The 13,086-nt window shown below is 57.9% G+C and overlaps 1 protein-coding gene across 1 annotated transcript; it reads left to right on the forward strand.

The window, feature by feature from the left end:
- Positions 1–26: 26 nt before the first annotated feature.
- LOC144952990 (uncharacterized) lies at positions 27–10,841 on the forward strand (the record flags this gene model as incomplete). The annotated part of the gene is made up of 4 exons (XM_078883473.1): positions 27–1,483; positions 3,955–4,044; positions 6,695–6,994; positions 7,394–10,841. Coding segments are annotated over 4 exons (1,857 nt in total), but the record flags the coding sequence as incomplete, so codon positions are not given.
- Between the last annotated feature and the right edge of the window lie 2,245 nt (positions 10,842–13,086).

The following is a 13,086-nucleotide window of genomic DNA, read 5'->3' on the forward strand; positions in this document are numbered from 1 at the left end:
GAGCGAAGGGGAGGGACGGGGAGAGAGTGAAGGGCGGGGACGGGGAGAGAGTGAAGGGCGGGGAGGTCGAGAAGGAGGCGACGAGGGGTGGGGAGAGGCAGGAGGAGGGAGATGGGGAGAGAGAGACGGAGAGAGAGAAGGGCAGGGAGAGAGATGAGGGCAGGGAGAGAGAGACTGAGATTAAGAAGGGCAGGGAGAGAGAGACGGAGAGAGAGACGGAGAGTAAGAAGGGCAGGGAGAGAGAGACTGAGAGAGAGACTGAGATTAAGAAGGGCAGGGAGAGAGAGACGGAGAGAGAGACTGAGATTAAGAAGGGCAGGGAGAGAGAGACGGAGAGAGAGACTGAGATTAAGAAGGGCAGGGAGAGAGAGACGGAGCGAGAGACTGAGATTAAGAAGGGCAGGGAGAGAGAGACGGATAGAGATGAGGGCAGGGAGAGAGAGACAGAGAGTAAGAAGGGCAGGGAAAGAGAGACAGAGAGAGATACTGAGAGAGAGAAGGGCAGGGAGAGAGAGACTGAGATTAAGAAGGGCAGGGAGAGAGAGACTGAGAGAGATACGGAGAGAGAGACAGAGAGTAAGAAGGGCAGGGAGAGAGAAAAGGGCAGGGAGAGAGAGACTGAGAGAGAAACAGAGAGTACGAAGGGCAGGGAGAGAGAGAAGGGCAGGGAGAGCGAGCCGGAGCGAGAGAAGGATCGAGAGACGGAGAGAGATAAGGGCAGGCAGAGAGAGAATGAGAGAGCAAAGGGCAGGGAGAGACAGCCTGAGAGTGAGAAGGGCAGGGAGAGAGAGCCGGACAGAGAGACCGAGCGAGAGCCGGATAGAGATAAGGGCAGGGAGAGAGAGACTGAGAGCGCGAAGGGCAGGGAGAGAGAGACGGAGCGAGAGAAGGGCAGGGGAGAGAGAGAGAAGGGCAGGGGGGAGAGAGAGACTGAGAGAGAGAAGGGCAGGGGGGAGAGAGAGAAGGGCAGGGGGGAGAGAGAGACTGAGAGAGATGGCGAGAGAGCGAAGGAGAGAGACAGGGAGAGAGCGAAGGAGAGAGACAGGGAGAGAGACCGTGAGAAGCAGAGGGGCGGTGGAGGTGAGCGAGAGATGGGGAGGCGCGTGGACGGAGGCGCGTCCCGAGACTGTGAGCGGGACAAGTGCAGGGAGAGAGGAGAGGAGAGAGATGGGGAGAGAGCGAAGGGCCGGGAGAGGGACGCGGAGAGAGGAGAGAGGGGCCGGGGCGGCGGCGGCGGCGGGGAGAGAGCGGAGAGGGCCGGGGAGAGAGGGGCGACGGTGAGAGATGGAGACCGCCGGGCGAAGGAGAGAGACGGGGAGAAGGGGGGGGAGCGATCGAAGGACGGGGAGAAGGGGGGACGGGGCAGGGGGCAGAGGAGAGACGGTGGGAGGCGCAGCAGCGGCAGCGGAGGCGGCAACAACTGCAGCAAGCGAGGCTCCGGGTCTCCTCCGACTCCTCCGACTGCCACAGGCCAGCCAGAGCGGTGAGCGTCAGAGGTCGCTAACGGGTTTTGATTCCTTAGCCGTACTCGTACCGGGCCGCACCAGGGTCGCAAACGGGTACCCGTAACCCGTACCCGGCCGTACCCGTACCCTACCCGTACCCGGCCGGGTAGGGTACGGGTATCGGGCACCCGATTGCGACCTCTGGGATGAAGCCACGTTGCAGGCGCGGGTTGGTTGATTCTAGGAACTTGACTTGTGAGAAGAGACAAGACGTTGGAAATGAGTGACAAACGGCGACTCACCAGTGACTCACGGTCTACCCGTACCCGGCCGCACCAGGGTCGCAAACGGGTACCCGTACCCTACCCGTACCCTACCCGTACCCGGCCGGGTATCGGGTACAGGTATCGGGTACCCGATTGCGACCTCTGGGATGAAGCCACGTTGCAGGCGCGGGTGGGTTGATTCTAGGAACTCGAATTGTGAGAAGAGACAAGACGTTGGGAAATGAGTGACAAACGGCGACTCACCAGTGACTCACGGCGTACCCGTACCCGGCCGCACCAGGGTCGCAAACGGGTAGCCGTTTGAGGGAGGGTTGTGGTGGTGGCGGCGTTGTGGATGCTTTGGTGTGGGGTGAGCATGGGTTGGAGGTTGGGGGCGGCGACAGGGATGAACCCTGGTGGGGGCTGGCACTGCCACGGATATCGGAGGAAGTAGCCAGACCCTCTGAGTGAGTGGCGCGGTTAGTGAGGTGCCACGGATATCGGAGGAAGTAGCCAGACTCTGTGAGTGAGCGAGTGAGTGGCAAGGTTAGTGAGGTGCCACGGATATCAGAGGAAGTAACCACCCCCTGTGAGTGAGGTGAGTGAGTGGCGTGGTTTGTGAGGTGCCACGGATATCAGAGGAAGTAACCACCCCCTGTGAGTGAGTGAGTGAGTGGCGCGGTTGGTGAGGTGCCACGGATATCAGAGGAAGTAACCACCCCCTGTGAGTGAGGTGAGTGAGTGGCGTGGTTTGTGAGGTGCCACGGATATCAGAGGAAGTAACCACCCCCTGTGAGTGAGTGAGTGGCGCGGTTAGTGAGGTGCCACGGATATCAGAGGAAGTAACCACCCCCTGTGAGTGAGTGAGTGGCGCGGTTGGTGAGGTGCCACGGATATCAGAGGAAGTAGCCAGACCCTGTGAGAGAGTGAGTGAGTGGCGCGGTTGGTGAGGTGCCACGGATATCAGAGGAAGTAGCCACCCCCTGTGAGTGAGTGAGTGAGTGGCGCGGTTGGTGATGTGCCACGGATATCAGAGGAAGTATCCACACCCTGTGAGTGAGTGAGTGAGTGGCGCGGTTGGTGAGGTGCCACGGATATCAAAGGAAGTAGTGAGTCAGTGAGTGAGTGGCACGGTTGGTGATGTGCCACGGATATCAGAGGAAGTAGCCACACCCTGTGAGTGAGTGAGTGAGTGGCGCGGTTGGTGAGGTGCCACGGATATCGGAGGAAGTAGCCAGACCCTGTGAGTGAGTGAGTGAGTGGCGCGGTTGGTGAGGTGCCACGGATATCAGAGGAAGTAGCCACACCCTGTGAGTGAGTGAGTGGCGCGGTTGGTGAGGTGCCACGGATATCGGAGGAAGTATACAAAGAAGCATCCTCCGGTAGTTGTTGATGCATTGTCTTTGAAACTGATTGGTCCACGCCAGAGGTCGCAACCGGCTACCCGATACCCGGCTACCCGTACCCGGCCGGGTACGGGTAGGGTACCCGTTTGCGACCCTGGTGCGGCCGGGTACGGGTAAGGAATCGGAACCCGTTTGCGACCTCTGGGCCACGCCAGAGACGGCTTTCTCTCTGGTCTGAGACTCTTTGAGACGCGGCGAAATGTTTTAGTTTGCATGCTCACCGCAAAGTTTTAGTGGTTTTTGCAGTGACATGATTCCTTGCAAAAGCTTTCTGTTTTGTGTTTTGTTTTTTTAAACACCTTAACACACCCTCCTGTTTTATTTTTATGTAAGTGTGTGTTTGTATATATAAGTGGGTGTGTATTTAAGTATGTGTGTGTGTGTATGTGTGTGTATGTTTATAAGTGTGTGTGTATATAAGTGTGTGTGTATATAAGTGTGTGTATATAAGTGTGTGTGTGTGTGTGTATAAGTGTGTGTGTATGTGTGTGTGTATATATGTGTGTGTGTGTATGTGTGTGTGTATATATGTGTGGAAATGTCTGTGTGTGTGTGTATATATGTGTGTATGTGTAAGTGTCTGTGTGTGTGTGTATATATGTGTGTATGTGTAAGTGTCTGTGTGTGTGTGTATAAGTGTGTGTGTGTATAAGTGTGTGTGTGTGTATATGTGTGTATGTATAAGTGTCTGTGTGTGTGTGTATAAGTGTGTGTGTATATGTGTGTATGTATAAGTGTCTGTGTGTGTGTGTCTGTGTGTGTGTGTCTGTGTGTGTGTGTATATGTGTGTATGTATAAGTGTCTGTGTGTGTGTGCGCGCTTCCTCTGCCTGTGTAGGCGCAAGAGTCCCCGGAGACCCGAGCACTCGCTCAGAGAATCACGCAGCCTCAGCTACTCGCCTGCAGAGCGACGTGCAGCACTCGCACGGTACTCACCCGCTCGCTCACCCACTCACACACTCACACACTCACACACTCACTCACTCGCTCACTCACTCACTCGCTCACCCACTCGCTCAGAGATTCACGCAGCCTCAGCTACTCGCCTGCAGAACGACGTGCAGCACTCGCACGGTACTCACCCGCTCGCTCACCCACTCGCTCGCCCACTCACCCACTCACTCGCTCGCCCACTCACCCACTCACTCACTCACACACTCGCTCACCCACTCACCCACTCACTCACCCACCCACTCACTCACTCGCTCACCCACTCGCTCGCCCACTCACCCACTCACTCACCCACCCACTCACACACACACTCACTCGCTCACTCACCTGCTCACTCGCTCGCCCACTCACCCACTCACTCACACACTCACTCGCCCACTCACCCACTCACTCACTCACACACTCGCTCACCCACTCACCCACTCACTCACCCACCCACCCACTCACTCACTCACCCGCTCACCCACCCATTCACCCACTCACTCACCCACCCACTCACACACACACTCACTCGCTCACTCACCTGCTCACTCGCTCGCCCACTCACCCACTCACTCACACACTCACTCGCCCACTCACCCACTCACTCACTCACACACTCACTCACCCACCCACTCACACACTCACTCGCTCGCTCACTCACTCACCCACCCACTCACACACTCACTCACTCGCTCACTCACTCACCCACTCACTCGCTCACCCACTCGCTCGCCCACTCGCTCGCACACTCACCCACTCACTCACCCGCTCACCCACCCACTCACTCACCCACTCGCTCGCTCACTCACCCACTCACCCGCTCACACACTCGCTCACTCACTCACTCACTCACTCGCTCGCTCGCTCACTCACTTGCTCACTCACACACTCACTCACTCACTCGCACACTCACTCGCTCACTCACTCACCCACTCACCCGCTCACACACCCGCTCACACACTCGCTCGCTCACTCACTCGCTCGCTCGCTCACTCACTCACTCACTTGCTCACTCACACACTCGCACACTCACTCACTCGCACACTCACCCACTCACTCACCCGCTCACACACTCACTCACTTGCTCACTCACTCACCCACTCGCTCACCCACTCGCTCGCACACTCACCCACTCACTCACTCACCCACTCATCCACCCACTCACTCGCTCACTCACTCACCCACTCGCTCACCCACTCGCTCGCACACTCACTTACTCGCTCACTCGCTCACTCGCTCACCCACTCACTCACTCGCTCACTCACTCGCACACTCACCCACTCACTCACACACTCAATCACTCGCCCACTCGCTCACTCACACACTCACCCACTCACTCACACACTCGCTCACTCACCCACTCACTCGCTCACACACTCACTCACTCACTTGCTCGCCCACTCGCTCACTTACTCACCCGCTCACTCGCTCACTCACTCACTCACTCACTCGCACACTCACCCACTCGCTCGCCCACTCGCTCACTCGCTCACCCACTCACTCGTTCACTCACTCACTCACTCACCCACTCACTCGCTCACTCACACACTCACTCACCCACTCACTCGCTCGCTCACCCACTCACTCACCCGCTCGCTCACCCACTCGCGCACCCACTCACTCACCCACTCGCTCACCCACTCACTCACTTACCCACTCGCTCACCCACTCGCTCACCCGCTCGCTCACCCGCCCACTCACTCGCTCGCTCACTCGCTCACTCACCCACTCACCCACTCCCTCACCCACCCACCCACTCACTCACCCGCTCACTCACTCACCGCTCACTCACCCACTCACCCACTCACTCACCCACCCACCCGCTCACTCACTCACCCACTCACTCACCCACTCACTCACCCACCCACCCATTCACTCACCCACTCACCCACTCACTCGCTCGCTCACCCACTCACTCACCCGCTCGCTCACCCACTCACTCACCCACTCACCCGCTCGCTCACCCACTCACTCACCCACCCACTCACCCACACACCCACTCGCTCACCCACTCGCTCACCCGCTCGCTCACCCGCCCACTCACTCGCTCGCTCACTCGCTCACTCACCCACTCACCCACTCACTCACCCACCCACCCACCCACCCACTCACTCACCCGCTCACTCACCGCTCACTCACCCACTCACCCACTCACCCACCCACCCCCTCACTCACTCACCCGCTCACTCACTCACTCACTCACCCACTCACTCACCCACCCACCCATTCACTCACCCACTCACTCACTCACCCACTCACTCACCCGCTCACTCACTCACCCACTCACCCACTTGCTCACCCACTCACTCACTTACCCACTCGCTCACCCACTCACTCACCCACTCACTCACCCGCCCACTCACCCGCTCACTCACTCACCCACTCACTCACCCACTCACTCACCCACTCACTCACCCACCCACCCATTCACTCACCCACTCACTCACCCACTCGCTCACCCGCTCACCCGCTCACTTCCCAACGCACTCATCTCTGTGGGTCTCTGTGGCTGTACCAAAAACGCCGAATGTTCAGAACCCGACCAACGTCTGACGTTGCCCCCCCCCGCTCCCTCTCCCCCCACCCCCTCCCCCCACCCCCTCCCCCCACCCCCTCCCCCCTCCCCCTCCCCCCGTGTCCTGCAGGGAGCGTGAGAGGGATCAGGGGGAGGGGCGGGGCCGCTCTGGGCGGAGGAGGAGGAGGGGCGGGGCTGACGGGGAGAGTGCCGCCTGCGGACACGGCCACGGACCCAAGCGCTCCACCTCCTCCTCCAGCTCCTCCAGCTCCTCCAGCTCCTCCTTATCGTCGTCGTCCACCTCTTCCTCCTCCTCCTCCTCTGCCACGTCGTCGTCGTCGTCGTCATCGTCATCTTCGTCGGAGGAGGAGGAGGAGGCTTCGAGGCGGAAGCCAAAGCCTCCTACGGAGAGGTCGCGGGACAAGCGGCGGTGAGTGGGTGGGTGGGTGGGTGAGTGGGTGAGTGGGTGAGTGGGTGAGTGGGTGGGTGGGTGGGTGGGTGAGTGGGTGGGTGGGTGGGTGAGTGGGTGGGTGGGTGGGTGAGTGGGTGGGTGGGTGGGTGGGTGGGTGAGTGGGTGGGTGGGTGGGTGGGTGAGTGGGTGGGTGGGTGGGTGGGTGGGTGAGTGGGTGGGTGGGTGGGTGAGTGGGTGGGTGGGTGGGTGGGTGGGTGAGTGGGTGGGTGGGTGGGTGAGCGAGTGGGTCAGTGAATGAGTGGGTGAGTTTAGTGAGTGTAGTGAGTGAGTTTCGTGAGTGGAGTGAGTGTAGTGAGTGAGTGTTTGCCACTGTCTCACTCCGCTGTCGTTGTTCTCTGTCTTCTCCCCCCACTTCAGTTCCCCGTGAAGCTGCCGCCACCACCGCCACCACCGCCACCACCACCACAACCACAACCACCACCACCACAACCACCACCACGTTAGTGAGTGGGAGTGAAGATGAAGTTTCGAGCTTGTCACCACCACCACCACTACAACCACCACTACAACCACCACCACCACTACAACCACCACCACCACTACAACCACCACCACCACTACAACCACCACCACCACCACTGCAACCACCGCCACCACCACCACTGCAACCACCACCGCTACAACCACCACCGCTACAACCACCACCACCACTACTACAACCACCACCGCCACTACTACAACCACCACCGCTACAACCACCACCGCTACAACCACCACCACCACTACTACAACCACCACCGCCACTACAACCACCACCACCACTACAACCACCACCGCTACAACCACCACCACCACTACTACAACCACCACCACCACCACTACAACCACCACTGCTACAACCACCACTACTACAACCACCACCGCCACTACAACCACCACCACCGCCACTACAACCACCACCACCACCGCCACCACCACCACCACCGCTACAACCACCACTACTACAACCACCACCGCCACCACCACCACCACCGCTACAACCACCACTACCACCACCACCGCCACCACCGTGGGCCGCTGAGCCCTGGAGGATGTGCTGGGGTTGGCGTCCTGCTGGAGGAGGGGCGGTAGCGAGCTAACCGCAGCGCCACCACTCCCCGTAAACACACGCACGCACGTACACGCGCGCACGTACACACACACACGCACACGCACGTACACACACACGCACACACACGCAAGTACACGCACGCACGTACACGCGCACGTACACACACACACGCACGCACGTACACACACACGCACACACGCACGTACGCACACACGCACGTACGCACACACGCACGTACACACACACGCACGTACGCACACACGCACGTACGCACACACGCACACACACGCAAGTACACGCACGCAAGTACACACACACGTACACACACACACGCACACGCACGTACACACACACGCACGCATGTACACGCGCGCACGTACACGCGCGCACGTACACACACGCAAGTACACACGCACGCACACACACGCACGTACGCACACACGCACATACACACACACGCACACACGCACGTACACACGCACGTACACACGCATGTACACGTATACACACACACGTACACACACACGTACACACACGCACACACACGCACACACACACGCACACACACGCACGTACACGTACACAAACACGTACACACACGTGTACACACACGTACACAAACACGTACACGCACGTACACGCACACGTACACGCGCACACACGCACACACGCACACACATCTACACACACATACACACACGCACGCACCAACGCGCGCGATTTTTTTTGTTATTTTTAGACTCTGGAGGAAATCCGTAAAGCGGCGAAGCTCTTCGCTCTGTTGTTGTTGTTGTTGTTGTTGTCCACCCTCCCTCCCCCCTCTCCCTCCTCCCCCCGCCCAGTAGACGTCCAGCGGCGTCTAGAGTTGTGTTGATGTCGTGGGTTTTTTTTAAATAATAATAATAAACAAAAGTTCAAAGTTTAAAAGTTTCCGCTCTGTAGGGCGCAGAGAGAGAGAGGGGAGGTGGGGTGGAGTGGGAGGAGGGGGCTGTGGTTACCTGCCGTGCACGTACACACGTTGTGTGTGTGTGTAGCGTTGTGTGTGTGTGTGTACGTACGTTGTGTGTGTGTACGTTGCGTGTGTGTGTGTACGTTGTGTGTGTGTACGTTGCGTGTGTTGTGTGTGTAGCGTTGTGTGTGTGTGTGTGTACGTTGCGTGTGTGTTGCGTGTTGTACGTACGTTGTGTGTGTGTGTACGTTGCGTGTGTGTGTGTACGTTGCGTGTGTGTGTACGTTGCGTGTGTGTGTACGTTGCGTGTGTGTGTGTACGTACGTTGTGTGTGTGTGTGTGTTGCGTGTTGTACGTACGTTGTGTGTGTGTGTGTGTGTACGTTGTGTGTGTGTACGTTGCGTGTGTTGTGTGTGTAGCGTTGTGTGTGTGTGTGTGTGTGTACGTACGTTGTGTGTGTGTGTGTGTGTACGTACGTTGTGTGTGTGTGTGTGTGTACGTTGCGTGTGTGTGTGTACGTTGCGTGTGTGTGTGTACGTTGCGTGTGTGTGTGTTGCGTGTACGTTGCGTGTGTGTACGTTGCGTGTGTGTGTTGTACGTACATTACGTTGCGTGTGTGTGTGTACGTTGCGTGTGTGTGCTGTACGTATGTTGCGTGTGCTGTACATGTGTTCTGTGCATGTTGAGGGAGGGGTGTTGGGGCACTGCGTCGTGTCGGGCGTCGCGTGCGTTTGTGCGTCCGTCCATAAGTCCGTCCATACATCCGCGTGTGCGTTTGTAAGTACGTGCTTAAGTGCGTCCGTGTGTCTGTGTGTCCGTAAGTGTGTCTGTGCGTTAGTGTGTCTGTGCATTCGTAAGTGTCCGTGTGTGTCTGCGTCCGTGTCTGTGCGTTCGTGTCTGCGCGTTCGTGTGGCTGCGTTCGTGTGTGTGTCTGTGCGTTAGTGTGTCCGTGTGTCTGTGCGTTCGTGAGTGTGTTCGTAAGTGCATCCGTGTCAGTGCGTCCATGTCTGTGTGTTCGTAAGTGTGTCAGGGCGTTCGTAAGTGTGTCTGTGTGTGTCTGCGTTCGTAAGTGTGTCTGTGTGTGTCTGCGTTCGTGTCTGTGCGTTCGTGTCTGTGCGTTCGTAAGTGTGTGTGTCTGTGCGTTCGTGAGTGTTCGTAAGTGCGTACGTGTGTGTCTGTGAGTTCGTGCCTGTGCGTTCGTAAGTGCGTCCGTGTGTCAGAGCGTCCGTGTGTGTCTTTGCATTCGTAAGTGTGTCCGTGTGTGTCTGCGTTAGTGTGTCTGTGCGTTCGTAAGTGCGTCCGTTCGTGTCTGTGCGTTCGTAAGTGTGTCCGTGTGTCAGCGCGTCCGTGTCTGTGCGTTCGTAAGTGCGTCCGTGCGTGTCTGTGCGTTCATGTCTGTGCGTTCGTAAGTGTGTCCGTGTGTCAGCGCGTCCGTGTCTGCGTTCGTAAGTGCGTGTCTGTGCGTTCGTGTCTGTGCGTTCATAAGTGCGTCCGTGCGTGTCTGTGCGTTCGTGTCTGTGCGTTCGTAAGTGTGTCTGTGCGTCCGTGTGTATCTGTGCGTGCGTGAGTGCGCTCCTCTTGTTTCTTCCCTGTTCGTTCCTTCGCGCTCGGGGGAGGGTGGGAGGTTGCGGGAAATCGCGTCTACCGGGGCGGTTACGTACATCGGCTATTCGGTTCCAGCGTTCGGTTTGTGTGGTGGTTTTATTTTTTTGTTCGTTAATAGTTTGTGGCGTCGACCGGCTGCACCCATCCCCCCTCCCCCTCCCCCCCTCTTCCTCTTGACTACAAATAAATAGATTGTCGTATTTCGCAAGTCCAACCTCCTTCCATCGGCGTCGCCGCGTGTCGGGGGTTGGGGTGGCTGGAGGTGGTGGTAGTGGTGGTGGTTACCTACATGGTGAAGGGATAACACCAGAGGTCGCAAACGGGTTTTGATTCCTTACCCGTACCCGGCCGTACCAGGGTCGTAAACGGGTACCCGTACCTGGCCGTACCCGTACCCTACCCGTACCCGGGTACGGGTACGGGTATCGGGTACCTGATTGCGACCTCTGGGATGAAGCCACGTTGCAGGCGCGGGTGGGTTGATTCTAGGAACTTGAATTGTGAGAAGAGACACAAGACGTTGGGAAATGAGTGACAAAGGGTGACTCACCAGTGACTCACGGCCTACCCGGCTACCTGTACCCGGCCGGGTACGGGTAGCCGGGTATCGGGTAGGGTACGGTTATCGGGTACCCGGTTGCGACCTCTGGATAACACTCTGTAACACGATTTTTGTTCACTCAACAGATGGCACCTCAGCCAGTCACTCACAAGGGGTGACTTCCTCCTCCAATATTTGAGGCACCGCAGCCTCCCTCAGCAGGGTCATCCCCACTTTGCCCCACGAAGTTTTCCAGGCTGAGGGATTTTCCCTCCCCCAGGACCTCACAGAAATGCTCAGCAAATCTGCAAACCTGTTCCTAAGGGGTCGGAGATTGGATCACCGTTCTTTCCCCTAATGATGGCAATAGGTGTGGCGCTGCAGGTTACTTTTTTGATTGAATTAAAGAGCGATTTGTGATCGCGGGCCACTGAGGCAGACTCCATCTTCTCAGCAACCCGCGACCACCACCCATCCTTGCAGCGCCTCACGGCTCTCCGAACCTCCGAGCGAAGGCTGCGGTAAGCAGCCTCATTCTCCGACGTGGGATGCTGTAGCCGATGAGAGTGGGCCTGTCGCTTTTTCTCAGCCAGCCTGAACACCTCCTCTGTCAGCCAGGGTCTCTGCGGTGGTCTGGACCGTTTACCCAAAGCAGCCATTGCAGCTAAATGAGCCACAGTCCTAAACCTCGGCCATTTCCCCTCGACATCAGGAGTGGGGGACGATGCCAACCCCAGCTGCAAGCAATGATTAAATTCTCACTTGCAACTTTCATCAGCTAGCTGAGACCAGGCCACCTTAGGTTGGAATGGGGTCCTGAGTGTACACCCACCACCGGAGTGGAAGAATGGCAGGCGCATCTTACAGATGACAAGTCGATGGTCAGAGGGCAGATCAGCTCCACGGTAGGTCGTGGGGTCAAGGACATGGGCCCGTATGCGCTGGTCCGTCACTATGTAGTCCAGCAAATGTTCTTGCTTGGACCCGGCGTGCATCCATGATGTTGTGTGGATGCGCCGATGCCGGAACAGCGTGTTGGTGATTACAAGCCCATGGGCTGCACAAAAATCTAGCAGCCTCCTACCGTTGTTATTGAGCTGATCTGGCCCATGCCTTCCAATCACTCCAAACCAGGTGTTAGCATAATGACCAACTTGGGCATTGAAGTCACCCAACAAGATGACTCTATCCCGAGTGGCCACTTTAGCCAGCACCTGTGACAGGAGGTCGTAGAAGGCATCTGACTCATCGGCCTTGCCTGCATCCCTCCACGGATGTTCGTATTCGGTGGGGGCATAAGTAACCACGACCACCACTCCTCGCCTCCGGTTGATGGGAAGGCGAGCCCAGAGTATCCTGGAGTTTACAGCTTCCCACACCTCACCGCCACGCTCCCACGCCCCCTTCATTCCTTTTTTCAGAAGAGCCACTCCCTGTTGTTTGGCAGTCTCCTGCCCCGAGTAGAGGACTGTCCACCCCTCATTGTGGCAGGAGCCAGAGGCGGTCCACCGGACCTCCTAATTACCACAGAGATCCAGGCGGTACCGGTCCAGCTCCCGACAGAGGAGTGGCAGCCTCTCCTCCGCAGTGAGCGTTCAAACATTCGAGGGTAAGGATTCAATCTCCTGGCTCCGCCAAATGGGGTTTGACCAGGAGACGTCATCGACGCTTGTCCCCCCGGGGCCTCCGGCACAAGCATAACACGTTTTTTGCATCGTAGTTTAGCGGTAGTTAATTGAAGGTGGAGGGGTTACCAGCCCCTCGCACCCGTCCAGAGCCCCCATTTGGACGCTGTGGTGGTCACAGACGCCATGAGGGGGAATGGCCGATCGGAATTGGCCCTCCTCCCCCCACGGCACTGCCCACCACAGCGTTGACGTCCGGCACCAGGAGGAGGTCGGGGG

The sequence above is a fragment of the Lampetra fluviatilis genome, chromosome 71 (assembly GCF_964198595.1).
Source record: "Lampetra fluviatilis chromosome 71, kcLamFluv1.1, whole genome shotgun sequence".
Classification (NCBI taxonomy): domain Eukaryota; kingdom Metazoa; phylum Chordata; class Hyperoartia; order Petromyzontiformes; family Petromyzontidae; genus Lampetra; species Lampetra fluviatilis.